The sequence below is a fragment of the Danio rerio genome, chromosome 8, assembly GCF_049306965.1.
Source record: "Danio rerio strain Tuebingen ecotype United States chromosome 8, GRCz12tu, whole genome shotgun sequence".
Classification (NCBI taxonomy): Eukaryota; Metazoa; Chordata; class Actinopteri; order Cypriniformes; family Danionidae; genus Danio; species Danio rerio.
The window spans coordinates 22,035,166-22,056,823 of record NC_133183.1 but is presented as its reverse complement, the minus strand read 5'-3'; the positions used below and the strand labels follow the sequence as shown (position 1 = coordinate 22,056,823).

The window sequence follows — 21,658 nt, the reverse complement described above, 5'->3', positions numbered from 1 at the left end:
GGTAATTTATAAAAAACATGTTAACTACACTGTTAATACACTTGTGTAACAAACCAGTGGTTTATGTGGTTTCCATGGTTAAATGTTTTACTTTTTACATAATTAATACTTTTATCTGTCATAATTCTTTATCTCATTGTCTTGGCACAAGTGACACGTCAGTATCCAGACTACTATTCATGTTTTCTCTATTCACGAGCAATGCCATAATAATAAAGTTAATCTATACTATAATGGTAATGTTAGTTTTTTATTAGTCAGGTAATCCTAACTGAGCGACTACACCATTTAAGTCTTTCATAAGCGAAAATGGCTTTTTAGTATTAACGATGTCCAGCAGAGGGCGTAGTGTTACAAAAAAAAGGTGAAACATGTAGTTACACACATTGTCCACTAGTGGACAGCAGCCTCTCAGATAAATGAGGTTGTTGATAACGTTTGAGCAGTTATCACCTGATCCTTCTGATAGGATCTCATTAGTGTGTAGTTTAAAAAAATTCTCATGCATCTTTAAAATGAATGTTATCTCCCAGTAAGCTTACATAAGCCTACCCGCCTTGTGAAAGAGGCCTCGGATGAGATGTTCAGATTAGATTTACACCTTTCAGTTTTAGAAGAACACGATATCGGTGCAGATTGCACAACAAGGGCAATAAACACTAATCAATAATGAAGAATAATCAAAGCTCTGCACTTTTGTTCTTCAGTTAGACTGGTACAATGCAATTTACTACAATATGTGGTCAATTTAATTTGAGCAGATTTTGAGTGAACGTGTAACAGAGTAAAAAGACAAAGAAATATAAACATCTGACAAAAATGTGTCACTTGTTGAGTGATTCAGACAAAAGTCAGGTAGTTTAGATATGACTTTTTTTAAATTTGAACATGAAAGAAGATTGACAGCAGGTTTTCTACGCATAAACACACAAATCTGAAAAGGTACCTTAACGGTAAGCAGCATGGAGAGGAATTTTCTCTTGTCTCCTATAAGCATGGCATTACTGATGAGGGGAATGGCCTCTTTAACCGCGTCTTCAATAGGGACCGGGGGAATATTTTCACCTCCAGCTGTGATGATCAATTCTGGAATACAAATATAAGCTTCATTAGACAGCCCATATACTATACACAATGGTAATTCAAAGTGCTTTTGCATAAACTTAAAAGAAACATAAAATACAAGAAATACAAAAACAAAGATCAAAAATGAATAAAAGCAGATTATAATGTGTTCAAACAGGTTTTAAAGGAATGAAAAAGTAGCATATTTATATGAATTGTACTGTATGTTTACTCGAGCTCGCGGGAAACCATTCACTGGTATTTATGCAATTATTTATTACCCCAAAAAAGCATGTCTTAACCTATTTTGCACTTGACTCTCTGTGATATTTGGTCCCAATATTTGGGACATTTTTGATAAAAATAATTCTATTAAGTTAATATGACCCAGAATAAAAATGAAAACAGTGGCCACTTCATAATAAAAAATAAAAAAAACGAATAAAGTGCAGCTGAACAGTTTCTTCAGCTCCAGTGATTAGAAGGAAGCTCAGTTTTCGATCAATCATCATTACCTTTAATGCGTCCGGTGATGAACAGGAAGTTGTTCTCATCGAGTTTGCCGAGGTCCCCCGAGTGCAGCCAGCCTTCAGCATCCAGAGCCTCTTCAGTTTTATCAGGCATGTTCAGGTAGCCCATGAACACATGCCGACCCCAGAAACAAATCTCTCCGTTCTTTTCATCATCAGGGTTGCTGAGCTTTGTCTTGCAGCCTGGAATCACCTTTCCACAGCTGAGAAGGAGATGCAGATGAGATATTAGCTAAAAGTTTGGATGACAGCTGATATCATTTTTTTTTTGTGTGTGTGTGTGTGTGTGTGTTAAAGGCACTATATGTAATATTTGTTCAATAATATATCCAAAACCCATTAGAAAAGTGTACAAGTGTGACTTGAGATTATTCTAAATGTTTTAAAGATTGTTAAAATCCAGAGAAATAAGCAATTTTAGCTACTGAACATGACTGTGAACGTGTTTTGTGTCGCCATGCTAATGTCATTGTACACCTTCGATTTCTGATTTAGTTTAATAGAACCTATGAAACACTAAATATGCTTTAATATGTTGTGCTTTTTTTTGACTGCATGGAGCAGCATTATAACAGAACCCTAAACTGTTTTTAGTATGATAAAAACCCTGAAGAACCAGAAATGGTTGATTTTGTATATTAAAAGCTCAGCTGATTTTGTGCCTTTTTACGCAAATTTTTTTGTCATCAACTGAATAAACAGCATCATTCATGGCATCATCAAAATAAATTGCGAAAATGACATACTGTGCCTTTTATTTACAAGAGACAAGTTTGTGGTTATTATTCCGCATATGGTATATCTAAATCAAATCAGCCTTTAGATTTTATTATACTAAATAATGTTTAATTCCTAAATAGAACTAACATAATGTATATTTTTGCATTTTATTGTAATAATAGATTAGAATACATTTGTTGACAATTTTAAAAAAAGTTTAATAAATCAATTTTCCTATCAGGCCGGGCACTACGATCCTATAAAAATCAATCATCGTACTGGGCGGGCATTAGGAGCTTTAGAGGCAGTTTGTGATTCATAAAATACTGTGCATCCTTAGCTAAAAGTAAGAAAAATGAAAGAAATAGAGTTACCTGGTGAGTCTGAATGCGTTGGCCTGTGTGATGGTGTGTGGACCAGAGCTCTCGCTCATCCCATACAGCTCAAACAGAGGAATGTCCAGACTGAGGAAGAACTCCAGCGTATCTTTGGTTATCGGAGCTGCTCCAGTGTAGCACCTCGTACAGCGGTCAAGTCCCAGTGCCTTCCGAACCTTGCGGAAAACCAGATGTTTCGCCAGTCGATAGTTCAGAGGCTTCCTGGAATTGCTGCCACTAATGAGGAGACAACACCAAGAATTCCTCTCTGTTAATATAAAAACTGTTTTTGCACTGGAAAAAAGGTCACAAAAGTGATTCACAGTAGAATCTTTTAAAAACAACTTGGGGTTCAAAAATGTGGGAATACTGATTTCTACTTAATTGCAGTCTTATTCAATGTAAAACAAATTAGCAGTAGAAAGCTGTAAGTCATGATTTTAATAAAAGATTACCATATTTATGAAGTACTGATTGCTCTATGAAATTTATTTAAAATGTTTCCAATTCTGGGCAGCATGGTGGCTCAGTGGTTAGCACTGTCGCCTCACAGCAAGAAGGTTGCTGGTTTGAGTCCCCGCTCAGTCAGTTGGCGTTTCTGTGTGGCGTTTGCATGTTCTCCCATGGACTTTCTCTGGGTGCTCCAGTTTCCCTCATAGTCCAAAATCATGCGCTATAGGTAAATTGAATAAACTGGCCTTAGTGTGTGTGTGTGTGTGTGAATGCGAGAGTGTATGGGTGTTTCCCAGTGTTGGGTTGTGGCTTGAAATGTATGCTTGATAAGTTGGTGGTTCATTCCGCTGTGGCGACCCCTGATAAATAAAGGGACTAAGCCAAATAAAAATGAATGAATAATTGTTTTTCATTTCTAAAATGATATTTAAGATGGATTTTTAATTCCAGATATCGCAAAAAGAGGCCATACTTTGCTATTTTTCTTGCATTTTCTAGTTTAGTTTTAGTTTGTTAACATATTTAAGTGAAAAGCTGACTTGAAAAGTAAATAAGCATTTCAAAAAGAAACCATAAATATAAAATAAATTGATTTTTATTTTATTAATAATTTCTTTATATTGTATAGATTTTTAAGCAATGTTTGCTTTGAAATTTCTGAAACAAAATGTTCCGCCTTCTGCATCCCACTGTGTTCATTTTAAAATGAGTGCCATATGTTCATGCACTGATAATTCATGATTGCATCTAAGCATATTTCCTTTCAATGTGTGTACATACAGCTCCATTTTGTTGAGGTTGGTCTGAAGGCCCACATCTTTGGCCCAGGATGCCACCTTCCGGCGCACTGTGGATGATTTGGCTCCAATCGACTTCATCTTTTCCTGCATCTTCTCCCACACGCGGGGGACACCCAGGAATGCGGTAGGGCGAATCTCACGTAGGGTGTTAGCCAGAGAGCCCTGGGACACACAGTGACCTTTATTAATATGTGTGCCGGTTTGCCAGAGGCGTTATGTTTACGTGTACACGCCATCATCAGCTGACACACCCAAGGATATGTCACATGACACAAGCAGGTATGTCATGTCAGCTTCTGCCCCTGTGATCTGAAATCAATGACCCCATTATAAAACTGCAGTGCGGCAATACTTTGAGAATTCCACAGAAATCACATGTTCAGCTTCAAGACCTCATACAGCTGTTTTTATTCAAGTATCAGCATATTTACAGACAGCCTTGGCTTGTTTTTTGGAAAGGTCTAAAAATGACACACTTCTGAACATAACAAAAAATGCTTTGTCTGAGAGTTGCATGACTGAAGTGTGTTTCAGAAAGAAAAATAATTATTAATATTGTTTTAGGGCTGCACAATATATCGTTTGAGCATCGATATCACAATGTGTGCGTCGCAATAGACACAATGCAAGATATGAATATACTGTAGATGGAAATAATGCACAGGTCATAACACATGAGTTTTGAGGAGACATTGCAGAATTGAACCATTATAGAGTGAAAATTTAAAATGTCCTTGTGTTTACAAGGTTATGTGATCATTTTGAAGAGTTTGAAGAATTTTAAGAGAACATAAAAAAGTTTTAAAAAATTTATTTGATTCATTAATATTTACATGATGAAGACTACTACGCAATGCTCTTTTACATTTGATTATTTATTTTCTGTACCCGAATACTGTGAGACACTCCCCAGATAACCATAAAGCAGTTCATTTCACTTTAACATTTGCCTTATTTTCGATTGTAGTTTGTTTATTATATGTACATAATTACATGGATGATATTTATATTTCACTCCCAAACAAATCATCTCAATCAATTTAAAGTAATGACTTTCCAAATAACGATATTCAAGTCATGTGGTGAAATTGTATTTATATCGCAATGTACAGTGCTCAGCATAATTGAGTACTCCCCATTTGGAAATGGCTATTTATTAAAATGGTATTTTAGTCACCAAACATATCTAGAAATTGAAAGATAATAAAATTTAATTAAAGCAAAATATTGCAAAAATAAAATAAAAATGACAGCCTACAAAATTTCAACTACATTTTTCTTTTTTTTCTTTTTTGCTTCTCTTAAATTTTCCTCTTTTTAAAATTTGTATTTAATATTTTTCGGTCACACTTTATATTAAGTGTCCCTAAATACTATGTACTTACATCAAAAAAGAAATACAATGTACTTACTGTGTTTATAATGTATTTGAGAGCACTTGTGGTGCTTTTGAGTTGGAATAGAGGTTGGGTTTGGTGGCATGGGTAGGTTTAAGGGTTGGTTAAGGTGTAAGGGATGGTCAACAGTGTATTTACAAATGTAATTACAAAAGTTAATTACAGATGTAATTACATACATGTATTTAATCAAGCGTAAGTACACAGTAAACACATGTATTTACACAATAATACATTGTAACAAAGTATTAATTGCTATGTAAGTACATATTAGTTAAGGCCACTTAATATAAAGTGGGACCTATTTTTCTATAACATATAAATGTGGGTGTACTAGTTTTTGGACCGTTATTGTAAGTTATGTTGTTAGATAAGCTCCAGATTTGGCTTCAGTGCTGACTAATCTACTAATCTAATGTATAAGCACAAATACAATATTGTATAGCTTCCTATTAAAAATACGAATTTAAAAGATAGATTTGGGAGGGGTGTACTTATATATGCTGAGCACTGTATATTGCAGGGGGAAAAATAATAGCCCTATGTTGTTTGTTAATAATGATTAACATAAAGATTATATTCATATATCGAAACAGTTAGTTTAAACTAACATGATTGTCTTCACTCACACACACAAAACAAAAGGTTTAATTGAGGAACCCAGGAAATGCCTTTAGTAACACATACAGAGCCTTTCAATAGTCTTAGATTTTTGTCTTTGAAAAGTCTCGGGTGTTCACCAAGGCACAATTATTTAACTCTCGTGTTACATTTCAGTTCATTTTAGATTTCTGAGTGGTCGGAAACACAACTTGAGAAATAAAAGTTTTAAAAACGATGATTTGCCTTTTAATGTTAACACTAGCTGTGCATTCTCATAACCCTTCGAATTAAAACTACCAATCAGAAGCATGCATATACATTAGGGGTGAACAAACTCGATCCTGGAGGGCTGTTGTCCTGCAAAGTTTGGTTCCAACCCCAGTTAGACACACCTAAACCAGCTAATCAAGCTCTTTTAGGTATACTAGAAACTACAAGCATTTGTGTCGAAGAAAGTTGGAACACAATGTAGGACACTGGCCCTCCAGGACCAAGTTTGGCCATCCCTGGCTCTACATAAACATTTCTAATTTGCATAAACTTCCATACATCACAATATTTCATTTTGTCACTTTTCATCAATTGAATGCATCTGTATTTGTGTCAAATCCTTTAAAAAAGTGGTTCCCAAAGTGGGGGTTGGGATGCCCCGGGATATCGTGGGATATTAAGGAGTTGTGGTGGGGTTGATGTCGCTTGATAATTTCCAAAAATTTAAATAAAAAGCCATCAGCCTTTCGATTTTTGTGACCCACTGGGGTGGTTACGTTATATTAAAGACAGATTTTATGGCACCAGGTTAAACTTTCTGCCACCTTTACGGCACTCATGTACAGTAAAAATAGATACAGGCCACAACTAAACAGAGGATGTTCTCCGAGTGGTGTTCTTCAAAATTAAATGACGAATATAGACTTGAACTTATTGGTATGTGTGCAAAGTTTATATATTCATAACCACCTCAGAGGATATTAGTGGTCTAATCTAGCTCCTGTTTATCTAACCAACCTTCTGTCTCGCTACAATCCAACTCGTTTTTTAAGATCTCAAAACTCAGGGCTTCTGGTAGTACCTAGAATAGCAAAATCAAGTAAAGGAGGTCGAGCCTTCTCTTTCATGGCTCCTACACTCTGGAATAGCCTTCCTGATAACGTCCGAGGCTGAGACACACTCTACCAGTTCAAAACTAGATTAAAGACCTATCTGTTTAGTAAAGCATACACTCAATGCATCACCTAGCGGGTTCCACACTGGCTTCTGCATCTTGCTTATATACACTATGAACAGCAGCTACGCTGTTTATTCTCTTTATTCTCTATTTTCACCTGGGGATACTCATCCCGAGGTCCTCAGATTATGCGGAGTCACTGATTGGATCCAAGACCAGCGACGAGATGATCCCAAGGATTCCATATCCGGGACCAGGCCATATCCTGAGCTGCTGCTGCGCTGATGGTCGTGGGGAGTGGAGTACATGTGTCTGATTCCAGCAACGCTCCAGGGACAGACGAGTCTTCGCTGAGGCCATCTTCCAGCCTCCACCGCGGTGACTGAAGCCCTGCACAAGACTTTTGGCCAGCGGAGAAATTAAAATGGTCGTGCCCAACTGAGTCTGGTTCTCTCAAGGTTTTTTTTCTTCACTCCCATCAGGTGAAGTTTTTTTTCCCTCTCCGCTATCGCCACTGGCTCGCATGGTTCAGGATTGGTAGAGCTACGCATCGATGAATTTGCTCTTCAGTGTTTGAACTCTCAGTAATGATTAAATCACACTGAACTGAGCTAAACTGAACTGAACTGAACTTAAACACTAAAAACTGAACTACACTGCTCCAGTTACTATGACCATTTATGTGAAGCTGCTTTGACACAATCTACATTGTAAAAGCGCTATACAAATAAAGCTGAATTGAATTGGTCGCGAGTCACTAGTATTATTTTGGGGGTCGTGGGCTAAAAGGTTTGGAAACCAAACCTCTGCTTTAAAACACAGGGAGCTTTTTAACACTGATTTAGAAAAAGGAAAAGCAAAAGGAAGTTTAATTTGCAAGCTGACCTTTAGTGCATCAGGCTGTGCGAAGTACGTGACTCCTCCAGCTTTCATAGGGAGCCAGATGTCAATCATCTGTGCAGCAATATGGCTGAGCGGCAGGTAGCTCACGACCACTTCCTGTAGCTTATCAGCATCGTTCAGGCTCACGTGCTGGCTTGTTGCAACAGCTGTCCATGTGAGCTACAAGAGCACAGAAAGTGAGCATTTGAGTATTGGCAATGACTTCATATAGCAAGCAAAGCTTTGTTGTTGTTTTTATTGAAAGAACTTGTTATAATAATCATACCTTAGAGATAGTAAATAGCGTACATACAGTTGAAGTCAGAATTATAAGCCCTTTTTGAATTTTTTTCTTTTTTTAAATATTTCCCAAATGATATCTAACAGAGCAAGGACATTTTCACGGTATGTCTGATAATATTTCTTCTTCTGGAAAAAGTCTTATTTGTTTTATTTTGGCTAGAATAAAAGCAGTTTTAATTTTTTTAAAATCCTTTTTAAGGTCCAAACTTTTAGCCCGTTTAAAGTCTTTTTTTGATAGTCTACAGGACAAACAATTGTTATACAATAACTTGCTTAATTACCCTAACCTGCCTAGTTAATCTAATTAACCCAGTTAAGCTTTTAAATGTCACTTTAAGCTGTATAGAAGTGTCTTGAAAAATATCTAGTCAAATATTATTTACTGTCATCATGACAAAGAAAAAAGAAATCAGTTATTAGAAATGAATTATTAAAACTATTATGTTTTAAAATGTGTTGAAAAAAAATCTTTCTGTAAAACAGAAATTGGGGAAAAAAATAATCAGGGGGGCTAATAATTCTGACTTCAACTGTATACAAAAGAAAAAAAAAAAGTTGTTACTGTCCCAAGATGTAAAAAGAAAAAGAATAATTATTAAAACACCTGAAAAGAAAATTCATCTGATTCACAAACATGTATATATTTTTTCCTTCACTTTCGTCAACTGGTGAAGTTTGCTTAGTTTGTGACTTCAGGAGCTGCGCATCGATGGATTTGTTCTTGAGTGTTTGGACTTTCAGCAGTGAAAACTAAACCACACTGAACTGAACTTAACTGAACTTCAACTCTGAAAACTGGACTGACACAGTTTTAGTTTACTATAATCTTCTATGTTAAGCTGCTTTGACACAAGCCACATTGTAAAAGCGCTATAGAAAAAACATGAATTGAATTTAATGTATATAATTGCATATACATTCAGCCTTGGCTTATATGGACAGTTAATTATTATGAAATGCCTCAAAGACATTTGTCTAAGGTATTTTATCACTGTTCATATGCGATGGGATCCACTTTGAGCCATTTGAATGTAATACAGGGTGGGCCATTTATATGGATACACCTCAATAAACTTATTGGGAATTTCACAAGAAAAAACTATGGTATGCTTGGTTTAACGTAACTTTATTCTTTCATGAGTTATTTACAAGCCCCCTCACATATACTAATTTGCCACAAACAGGACATTACTATCACCAACTATTCCCATTTTTTTAAGGTGCATCCATATAAATGGCCCACACTGTATATTTTAGGGCTGCAGAATATTATATTTCAAGTAAAAAATTCAATCTCCTTTCCCTCATGCATTAAAGTTAGTGCTGAACAATGTATCATTTGATATAAAATAATAATACTATAATAATGTGTGTATCAGCAATATTCACATCACACGATTAGATTATTTGTTAAAGATAAAAAGATAAAGATATTATTAAATATTTTTAAAAATGATTTTTACAATGATGATAACCATGTTATTTTACATTTGATTGTTCTGTATTTGATTTCTGTACTTGAATACTGTTAGACTCCCCAGAAAACCTTTTTATTTTTGCTTTGTTGCATTTATATACACATGTAATGTATTATATTTTATGCTGATGCACTGCATAGAAAAAGACTTGATCATCCTACTCAATATAAAACAATTAAATCTTTCCAAACAGAGCTATTCAAATCATCTGCTGACATTATATTCATATCGCAAAATATATTTTGCAGCAAAACAAAATATCGCAATGTCAGATATTTCCAATATCATGCAGCCCTAATTCAAGTATCGCACCTAAAAAATTCAGAGCTTGATATCACTATGAAATAATATATTTCCAAATTCTATATAAATATATTTCCTATACATGTCTTGAGCTACATTCTGTAATAACCTTCAACTTTAAACCTTTGTTTTTGAACTTTCTTTCGTTACAGTTTGGTGTTTTGGGTTAAATGTGGGTTATGTCTAGTGTTTGACTCACATTGTCATGACTGAGCATAACTCCCTTGGGCTGGCCTGTAGTCCCGGATGTGTAGATCAGAGTGCAGCACTGATTGGGCTTCTGGGAGCTGATGATGTCATCAAGCTGAGTGTCAGGCTCGTCCCGCCCCAGCTCCATAAACTCCGCCCACTGTGTATGCGTGTCACACATTTACATAGCAAATGTCAGATTTTAATTAGTAATGAAGGGGGTAAAAAAAAAAGGATTGTGGTCTGAGGACGGAATGATAATATTTGACTAATTAAATGTACCGTGTAGAGATTGGGCTTCTTCTCTTTCAGCTCATCTTTGTACTGGATGATGGCTTTAAGGTGGGGTAATTTGTCCTGGATCTGAAATAAATCAAAAACACACACAAACACACATACATATAAAGAGTGTAAAAGACGATGAGGAAAAACTCTATAGCAGATGGAGGTTTAATTTTTGATGTGTTTAAGCTGCAGGTAGTGAAAGTCATTTCTGATTCAATTATTAACATTAACTAAGAATCAACAATATTTGTACATCATTTTTTAATCATAGTTCAACATTTACTAATGCATTAATAAAATCTAATTATCATAAAATTATGCTTGTTAACATTGCATGTCATGATTTTGCCAAGTATGATCCTGGATTAACAGCTATGTTGATCCTGGAACATAATTTTTGTTCGAAAATGTAGTCCATACCTATTCCCTACCCCTAAACCCAACCATAACAGTAAATTACTCCCAAAATCAGAGGGGAATAATAGTTGGATAACAACCATTGAATGTAGAAGTGCATAAACCCAAGCGTAAGCCTAAACTGAACATAAACAGTAATTACATTCCTTGATTCTGATTAGCTGATTGGAATGTTGTTCCAGGATCAACATAGATGTTACGCGTTAACTAGTTAATTCACTGTGAGTTAACAAGAACTGACAATTAATTGTTTTTGTTAACTAACATTAAAAAAGATTAATAAATAAATACTGTAAAAAATGCATTGCTTATTGTTTGTTCATATTAGTAAATACATTTACTATCTAATGGGACCTTATTTTGTTACCACATTATTTGAGTTAAACGCTCCGATCTTAGTTTATTAAGGAAATGTTTTTGAGGTTTTAATTTAGAAACAGGTCATGTCCTTTCATTACCTGTAAGATCTTCTGCAGCTGTTTGTGGTTTTCCACCACCAGGATGTTGGCCTGGCAGTTCTCCGCCACATACTGGCAGGCCTCAGGAGAGTTGGTTGTGTAGATGCCCACAGCAAACCCGCTGCCAATGACATACAAACTCCAATAATAAACATCCTCAAGCAAAAATAATACAATCCTCACACCTTCAAACATAAACAACACTCACACCCATTTCTGTTCAGACTCCACCTGTATGTTTACCAACACTGACCAGATTGTGGTGATGCTGTTTATCAAGTGCAGGCTGTGTCACATCACATCAAGACACATCAGGCAAAAACACCATTTTTTTTTATACACCAGTCACAATTTTGAGATTTTTTATTTTTTCAGTCTAATTAAAAGGCTGTCTTCTTAAAATTTGTTTTTATTTTCCCGCACTGAGCAAGAAAATCTCCATTTCAGCAGCACTTTCATCTCGATGTTCTGAAGGTTTTTAGTTTACAGAGGGAGATATTTAAACAAAATCTTTAAGATTATATACATTTTATTCTACAAGTAAACAGATTTTTGTTCCCCCTGGCTATTTACTGAACACTTTTTCTGATTTATGGAGTCATGAAAATAGATTTTTGAGACCTAAGTCTAATATTAAAATAGTAATAAAGAATTTTTATTTAATGTTCATGTACATATTCAATTAATTAATACCTCACCAAAATAGCATTTTAGAAAACGCGGAATATAAAAACTGTTCTTCATGTAATCAGTCAAATGGGGAATGTAATTCAAATGGTTAAATCATTTTTAGTCTAATCACCTGCTGTGTCTTGCCTTTACCATCTGCATTTTCTAAAGCCATAAAGGCAGCTGGGAGGTTTATGATGAAGCAGAGTTACTATTTGACTAGGATGAAATGATTAAAGCTTTGTTTGAGGCAAACACTGGAGGTATGCTGATGAAGTGTTATGACCTGTATGGCCATGCAGTTAGTTTGACACTAGTATGGGTGTATATGCAATTATGGTTGATTATAAGATATACACACAAGTAAATTCTTCTTACCCAGCTAAAATAGCAGCAATGTCAGCAATAAACCACTCGGTTGAGTTGAAGCCGAGAATCCCAACGCCGTGGTAGCGCTCCAACCCGAGCTGTGAATATATACACACAGTTAGCACATGCATATTACTGTGTTATAATACCCCATAATAAAAATGTATGTCAATATCATTCATGTCTTTCTAAACTCACAAAAAAGAAAAAAAATCAGAAAACAAATTAATGTTTCTTTTAATCAAATCATAAATAAAACATTTAATAGGCTAAATGAATTCAGGCGACTTGAAATACATTTTCCTTTCAAAAGCAAATCACTCAAAATTAATAACTTTAAAATTGTAATGCAAAAAGTGTTAAGATATTAGAAATTTAGAAGTTTATTTATAATAATTTATTATTTTTCTCTTTTTTCAGATTTCAAGGTGCAATTTATATTTTTGCACAGAAAATAACAGAATAATTCAGATCCTTCAAAACATTCATTAAGGCCTGGTTTTACCGACAGGGCATAAACTATGCCAGGTTTAGACCATAATTAAATTATGACATTTAAGAAATTTTTAAATAAATGTGTTTCAGAAAAAAACAATCACTGGTGTGGATCATGAGAAAAAGCGAAGCAAACACACTGACATATTGTAAGGTCAGTCAGTTACAATTTCTTTCAGTGGAAACAGCTCAGACTTGCATTTAATCTAGGATGAGTCTTTAAACTTATAAGGAATAAAAACAAATATTTATAGTTTTCTGAAGAGACACAATTCATTTAGAGTATATGATGAATATATACATATGTTTATTCATATAAACATTGATCGCTTAATTTTTATAAGTTATAAATATTTCTTCTTTTTAGGGAAGTTTTATACCTTTATTTTGACAGGACAGTACAGACTGTAGACATGAAAGCATGGGGCAGCTAGAGGTGAAAAAGCCTAATGTATTGTTTGTATGTAAAAGATGAAGCAGCATGTCTTCAAGAGGTCCCACATAATCATGTACATGTGCTTTTCTTGTTGTTAAACAAATGTTTATTTAAATACTGACATTTATCTCTAGTTCAGTAACTCCAAAATGTCACCAATACTCAAAGCTTGTACAACAAAACTTTAAAGATAAACAATCTGCGAATCAATTCAACAGAATTACCAATAAGATTCAGTTTAAAATAATAATTCTTCAGGGAGTCAGATTTCATTCTTCATTAATATGGATGAACGAACACCAAGCCGTATCATGTTTAAATATTCAAAAGTCGCACAAGCCAAAATACGCATGTCGTGCCAACCAACACTTCTTTTGTGTTTATGTAGCCTAGGATACGCAAAACTCAATCTCCATCTCTCCCACAGGGCCTGAGCTGGACAAGTTATACTCCTTTTGAGTTTCCCGATTAACAAAACCATGGAAATGTGCCTACACTGGCCACCAGCCATGGCGTCCTGTTCCCCACTGGGAGAACGTGACCAGTTGGGAGCTGAACCTCATCCTAAGACGAGGACATTGAAAAACCGAAGACGATAAACAAAAGCCTCCTGCTGTTAAGACCAACTATTCTCAGGTACTGAGGACAATCGTTCTTAAACTTCACAACACGTAAGATCTGGCTCTTGATTGGTTTGTGGACAATTCACAAACATAAACAATACATGTTTACACCCCCAAGACAAATTTACAAATTATAGATTCTGAAATTATCAAATTAAGTCAGTTTCAGAACATCCGTCCTTATTCGTATAACTTAAATCATTGGTGTTACACTTTTTAATCCTCGCATTTTAATTTTAAATAAGGAAGAAATGTCATCAGTAGTTTACAGAATAAAACAAATGACATTTTACTCAAGATATAGCACTATAAATCTTAAATCCAGATACATTTTCAAAAGTCTCTTATTTTCTGTAGCTGTATGTATTGAGTTGCATACAATTATTTAATTCCGTTTATTTACTTATAAGGCACAAAAAAATAATCCAAAAATACAAAACCAAATTTATATAAATTGAATGAGAAACAGAAAATATTTGCAGGCACAGTATATCTTTTTTCTATTTTACCTATTTAAGTTTATACTAGTATCAATTGTACAGCATATTACGTGTGTAATGTATGTAAATTAAAAAACCACAGTGAGAATTTAAAGCAACTGCTCAGACTTGACAAAGAGCTCTGAGCTTAATCTTGATTCTCATACAATGATAAAAATAGGCTTAATTACACAGGCATCTGATCATGCCGTTCTCTAGTTGTTAGCATTTTCTCCCTAAGGTAACCCAAGGTCAAACTGCCTTCCCCAAAGGCACAACAATGATTTTATGAGTACTGCCTGTTTATACTTTTAAGCGTTTATGAAGTTTTAAGTGTTTGTTATCGGATACCTCTGGCACAAAAATATTCCCCTTATCAGGCACATTATCATGTCATTTCAGATAACAGTGCAATACTAAACACCCGTGATCTCAACAGCACCAGAAAGATAATGAGAATTACTAGCGTCACTGAATTGCTAAACAATAAACATTTATGGGTCAGATCTGTTATGCTACCAAGGTGCTAGACTCAAAACAATCGGACAGAAGATACTTCTCACCTTTAATATGAACAAAGAGTGCAATTACATCCACTTTCGTGACCTGATTATTCTTAGGCTGACATGTCAAGAGGTGAACATGTTAACCTATTTTTCTTTATCAGAGTGAGGTCATAAACGCTTTAAGCAGAAACTGATTTTTTTTGCTCATTATGGCATTTTTGCAAAGCATGTAGATGCATTATTCTGCTTTCAGTTGTTATTTGAAGTGTGCATTAGTGTTATGTGATAGGAACATGTGCTTACTGCAGATTTATGGACTAATGGTGAAGGAAATATACTGCAAACTCAGGCACCTTTCGCACACTAGTACATTTTTATTTTAAAACTTGCTCCTCATACAGACTGGCATTTCATTGTATTTGAGAAACACAACCTGCATCCACACTATACATTCTATAATGCATGAAACATGACCATTCATGCTTTCTGGGCATCCACATATTTTGCCAGCTGTCTACTGGTTGCATTATGGTTTTATGGGAGGGGTTTGACGATTCAGAGATTGATATTGGTCCAGAAAACCAGTCAGAGAGCGACTGTGGATAGCTTCACCTCCATTTTTTTTTTCAATTTTGTGGTTCAGTCTACAATGAAATGGCACAACAATGTTCTGGAGTAAATGGATTAAATGGATTCTGGATTAAATCTCTCAATTTTTGCGTGTTGAAAATGTTGGAATAACAGTTACAAATCTTGTAAAAATGCACTAGTAGAAAAGCACCTCAGACACTTTTCTTGACTCGGGCTCTTGTGTTCTGATCTTGTGCAGCAAAAATACAAGTCATAAAGTCAAAATGCTGAATAATATATGAAAAAAAACCTTCAAATAAGCCATAATGAGCCATAAGTTTGATATGCAAATCAGTAGATTTTGACATCACTGCCGGGAAACTAGCTGATTAATTAATCCCTTTTAGTGCACTCATTGAAATACTCATTGGAGTGTTACTGGGTGTCATTACAAGGCTTTTGAACATTTATCACTGGAAAAATATATAAATAGATAAAAATAATAATTATATACAATAGGCAGTTCATTCCGCTGTGCCGATGCCTGATTACTAAAGGGACTAAGTCGAAAAGAAACTGAATGACTTATATATATATATATATATATATATATATATATGTATATATATATATATATGTATATATATATATATATATATATATATATATATATATATATATATATATATATATATATATATATATATATATATATATATCGTAATAAATGACTTATAAAGAACTTGACTTAAATTTACCACAGTATGTGTAAAGGGTTAATAATTTTTGGTAAACATTTTTACTTGCATTGCTGGATTATTGGTTTGCATATAAACCAGGACTATGGATTACTTCAATAAGCTTATTTGTCTAAGTTATCAGAGTGTTGGCTTGCATGTAAACATGCTTACTGTTGCTTGATAGCCCAAGTCAGTGTGATGGAGTTTCGGGATATCTCACAGTCTATAACTTGAGTTTTTTCTAATGTGCAACCGTAATGTTGAGCTTCGCAAAGCCTTAATGGATCACAAATAATGTGATGGTAGGATTTGCATCATATCCTCACCTTGAGGAAGCTCTTGGCAGCAGTGCGGCAGGACTTGTAGTACTCGCTGTAGGTCATGGTTTTCCACTGCTCTCCTTCTTTCCAGCCGAGTGCAGGGTAGCTGCCAAAACGCTGAACAGTGGAGGTGAACATCTGATTTACAGTAAGAGGGGTTTCAGCCCCAAGGCCAGACTCGGCCATCCTAAGCTTAACCTCTCCATCCCGGTGTGTAGTCCAGAGCTCTGTGCCTTTGGTGGGCAGGGAGAGGGAGTCGGGGCGAGGGGTGGCACCTACAAAGAGAATAAGCATTTACTGTCATTGATATCACAGCCATGCATCTTGAAAAAAAACAACTTATTTTCAAAATATTTATTAGTACAAATTTGTCACATAGTTTCTTCAAAAAATGTGCTTCAAGTAAATTAGTTACTTTTGTTTTATTTTATAAACTAATGAAAGAGTGCGTTTTTATTTCCTTTCTCAATGAAAACATGGAAAAAACTTGAAAACATGGAAAAAACTAATATATATGTATATAACATAATTTTGGTTAATACTTTGGCCAAGTTAGGCCTATCATGGATGAATAAATAATATATGTAAATAAAAAAATTAAATATTACTCTAAAAAAATTACATTAAATATTAGTCTAAAATCCCTATGGATTATTACTCAACTATATCATACATTTTATAAAAAATAAAACATTTAAAATATAAAAAAAACTATTAGACTATTATTAAAAGGATTTTTTTTATTTAATAATTTTAATTTTATATCATGCTAACACACATTTTAATAGGCTTCATCAAACTGTTGATTCAGAAAAGACAAGTTTTTAGCAAAATGAGTATCATCTGATATAGTCAGCTCTCACAATGTTAAAGTAACAATTGAGATATAATCATAGCATGCAAATATCACCTGGCTATCACATAAACTTAAAACAAAAAATAAAAAGTTACAAAATATCGGAAAATAATAACAGAAATTTATCTTGAGTGTTTTTGCAGCTGGGCGTGTAAGTGAAAAAAACCATAAACACTGTACAACATCCTGTTCAGCGTCAATCTGATAAACTAAACGCTGACCACACACTCTGCAAAACCATTCGACATGAAAAACAAAGCCATCACTGCTGCATGACCCTATAATCCAGGGTCATGTGACTTGATGACCTCATTCAAAGTTCTGTTATCTTGTGTAAACATGACAGAGCGATGGAACTTCTGGAAATTCAGAGTTTTCAAATGGCTCTGGTTTAACCTTTATAAACAAACTCATATGCGAGTGTGCAAATATTATATTAAAATAGTCAACCTGAAGCGGAAATCAGTTTGCATATGGACAGCAGCTTCTTTTACAAACACTTCCTCCTACAGCACACTAAAAGGTTTTTTTAATCTCAATCTGCCAAAACTTGAAGTCCTCCAGGAGGTTTTGTGATGGGAGTTGAGGGATGGTGCTCTGGACAGTTTTCCGTCACTCTGAGTTTTATCTTTGTAATGCAGAACTTGTGTGCACATAGTTTTGAAGGCCTGGGAAAGTACCTAAAAATGCCTGTATGAGAGAGAGTATTGGGCTATTCACACAGAATGCATCTAAAGACACAAAACGTATCAGGAATGATTAAAAAATGGCAACACTGTGCATCGGGATATAGATTTGTAAACAGAAATCTCTACGTTCTTCTGATTGGCCCACTGTTATCGAACTGATATTAAGGAGTAGTGCTGCATGGAAAGTTTACGTTTTTTAACTTGACAAGGCATCTTAAAAACACTAAGCTCAAGCACATAAGACGCAAGTCGCAAGCGTAATAGTCAGGCATGTCCATCAAACATGTGTTTATGTATAAAGACACTGGAAAAATATCACATTTGAATGGAAAGAGGCATTCTGTGTGAATGAGTCCGAAGTGAGTTTGTTGGTTAGGAAGAAAAATGAAAATTCCAAAAATGCTGTGTAATAACTGTTAAATAATAATTATGTCATTTTATAGACTGTTTATTTACAATTTTGTTGACAGTGAACCAGCTGAGGTGTCATTTTTCCAGCTTTGCCATGACAGCACAGTATCTTTCACGAGTTCACACTCAGATATTTGACTGGATAGAATATGTGTATTTGGCGAGCTGTGCGGGGAGAGGGCTCTGAGCTCGGGAAGACACCCTAACTCGTGTTATTCCCCTTATCTGGATTAAGAGAGATAGGGTCCAAGCGCAGTGTCTAGCTCGGCTCTCCAGAACGCTTCAGATTTAAATCGGTAACTGGTTTAATAGTGTGGAGTTGGGGTGGTGGAGGGACGCTGAAGTCAAGAGAAAACGGAGGTATGATGTGTTTGACTATTTATAGGTGTTTGCTCTTGAGCTGATTGGATAATGGAATGATTGTGTGTGATGATATAGCCTCGTCAAAGACTGATCGTGCTCCTCACGAAATTTGTTTATAAAACATCACATTGCGAACAGATTGAATAATACTAGATAATGTGCTGTCAGTGCGTTATTTGAGCAGAATTTGCTTTTCCAGTGTGCATGGTTAGATAAGTATATTAGTACATGAGCTGAATATTAAAATATTATGAAGTTTGACTGCAAGCTGCTCTTGCGCTTTGGTTGGTGCAGCAACAAATTGCTATTTTGTGGTACAAGCCATTGAAATGGGTTTCATAGCACAGCTCAACACTTTCCGTATCCAGTGTGAAAGGCACACTGCACACAGTGACTATGGCTGGAGGTAGAGTGTAACCAGCGCAGCATAACTTTTATTTTGGCTAATAATTTCAGATGATTTTATGAAAAATCAAAAATGCCACTTTTGGGCAGTAATTATTGACGGCCAAACATTTAGTGCATCCCTTATGTTTGTTTGCAGGACAGTGAGAAAATGTTCTAGAGTTTTAACCTGAGTGTTTTGAGAGTTGAAGTTGATTTGCGAGTGCTTGTAAAGTGAGAGCGTGTAATCTCACCTGATGTTGTGTGTGTGCTCTGTTCGGCTTTGGTGTTTGTCTGCACTTCTCTGGCACATGCAGATTCTTCCTCTGATGACTCACTGTGAAGAAATCAGGACAATTTAAGTAATAGCTTTTCCAGAAAAACTGCATTCTTTACTTTAGCTCTATCAGTCAGCCACGAGTATCACTTCACATGACTCTGGAGCCAAAAGGTTATATTTTGTTTCTTTAAGAAATGATTTTTTTATGCAAGGAAGTGTGCATTTGATTAATTAATTTTATCAAGTGTTAATTTAATTTCTAATGTTTCAAATATATTCTGTTATTTTCAATTGTTTTCAAGCATCCGTTTCCAAAAAAATCTGATATTTCTTGAGCATCAAATAAGCAACACTTAAAGATTATTTTACCTTTATGCAATATCTCATTATGTTCCAGCTATTTTACATTAAGGATTTTAGCATGTTTCACCAATTTAAATTTAGGAATTTAAGACCATTTTAAGATCATGAATGAAATATCAGACATATACAGGGCTAAATCCTAAGGACTTTTTAAAAATATCCCAGTTGGAAAAGATTTTCACTTGATCTTATAATGATTATAATTTAATATGTTTAATAATACAATAATAATAATAATAATATTTTAACAATAAAAATATAGGTCAGGTCTGTATCCTCAGCAATAATGGAGAATGTTTAAACAAATGTTACTGTAAGGAAAGTAATTAAAACATTATGGTAAATTAGGCTATTTTTAAATTTAAAAAATTATTAAGATGGATTGTTGGTGATTGTATGAGTGTTAATGATGAGATTGGGCAGCTATTCCTGAACAAAGAAAAAATTAAGACCTGTTAAAAAAAGATTTAAAACCTACAACACAATATTTCAGTAGATTTAAGACTTTTTAAGGTCTAAAATTTGGGTTTTGACACTTAGCTAATACATTTTAAGAATTGAAGACCCTGCAGATTCCCTGTACGTTTGAAAACAATGAAAAATGTAAGAAGGTAAATTTGTTTACACAACTCATGTTAATATTTTACGCTGTAATGAATCTTTATGCAATATATTATGATGGCATGTATCTTCATTCATGAACCTGGCATGGCATTTGCACAACCAGTTTTTGACACAATGACCACATTCCAACATGTCATCACTTATGTTTACAAACACAAGCTCATGTGACCTACATTTCATGACTGTAAAATATAAATTACCTGTGGGAATTTAGTTACCTATGCCTGACCAAGTAAAAAAGAAACAAAAGTGTACTGGACAGGGACTGACTTTGCTGTAGACTCTGCGGCAGCGTCTTCCAGAGAGGCGAGACTGTCTGCAGTTCCACAGGACTGAAGGAGGCTCTCATCTCCTGGATGCTCCATCACTACAGCTGTGGACATGGCCGTGGGTTCACACGCGGTCACTAATGAGAACAGATGCAGTGTTAGGAGTAGCACTCAAATGACATCCCCTTAATGCCTAATGTCAATATCTAGAGAGCAAGGTGACCTATAAATATATACAGTACTATTAATTGAATGACACAACATGCTAAGAGACATCAACTTAATAAATACATAATTAATAATATATTTAAAAACTGCCATTAAATGTTTATGTAATACATATAATCAAGATTCATTTACTATTGACATACTATTAATACAGTAGTGTCACAAGTACAATTGACATTCTGTAATGTCCAGCATCAATAGTTTTATTCAAGTTGTTTTTTTTTTTTTGTGTCATGAGAGTGTGGAACTAAGACACACAAATTGGACTATACATGCAGTCTGACCAAATCTATAGTTTTTCAATAGACTTGGGCAACTTTTTTAGTCATAGGCATTGGCTGGTATAAGATTGTGACGGTATGATAACCTTTGATTAAAATATCAAGGTATCATGATGACTACTCTAAAATTAGTTATTTTTAAATGTCTGGGTAAAAAAAAACTTTTCCTCAGCTGAACACAATATATTTTATTTCAAGAAACATTTAAAATACTTTGGAACAATAGTTTTTGATGTGGAGGGTCTTTTTCTATTGGAGATACTGTTGCCCTAACA

General features: G+C 34.7%; 1 protein-coding gene across 3 annotated transcripts in view; it reads right to left on the bottom strand.

The window, feature by feature from the left end:
* acsbg2 (acyl-CoA synthetase bubblegum family member 2) overlaps positions 1-21,658 on the bottom strand; it is a 51,762-nt gene that overhangs the window by 4,734 nt on the left and 25,370 nt on the right. For all 3 annotated transcript variants that reach the window (XM_005166789.5, XM_073909158.1, NM_001126379.1), the window contains exons 2-13: positions 20,876-21,011; positions 19,593-19,675; positions 16,642-16,910; positions 12,476-12,564; positions 11,429-11,549; positions 10,551-10,631; positions 10,279-10,428; positions 7,999-8,175; positions 3,926-4,107; positions 2,690-2,929; positions 1,581-1,798; positions 947-1,086 (exon numbers count right to left, since the gene is read on the bottom strand). In XM_005166789.5, coding sequence (XP_005166846.1) covers positions 947-1,086; positions 1,581-1,798; positions 2,690-2,929; positions 3,926-4,107; positions 7,999-8,175; positions 10,279-10,428; positions 10,551-10,631; positions 11,429-11,549; positions 12,476-12,564; positions 16,642-16,910; positions 19,593-19,675; positions 20,876-20,988 — 1,863 coding nt within the window. In that variant the 5' untranslated portion in view covers positions 20,989-21,011. The remainder of the gene's footprint in view (positions 1-946; positions 1,087-1,580; positions 1,799-2,689; positions 2,930-3,925; positions 4,108-7,998; positions 8,176-10,278; positions 10,429-10,550; positions 10,632-11,428; positions 11,550-12,475; positions 12,565-16,641; positions 16,911-19,592; positions 19,676-20,875; positions 21,012-21,658) is intronic.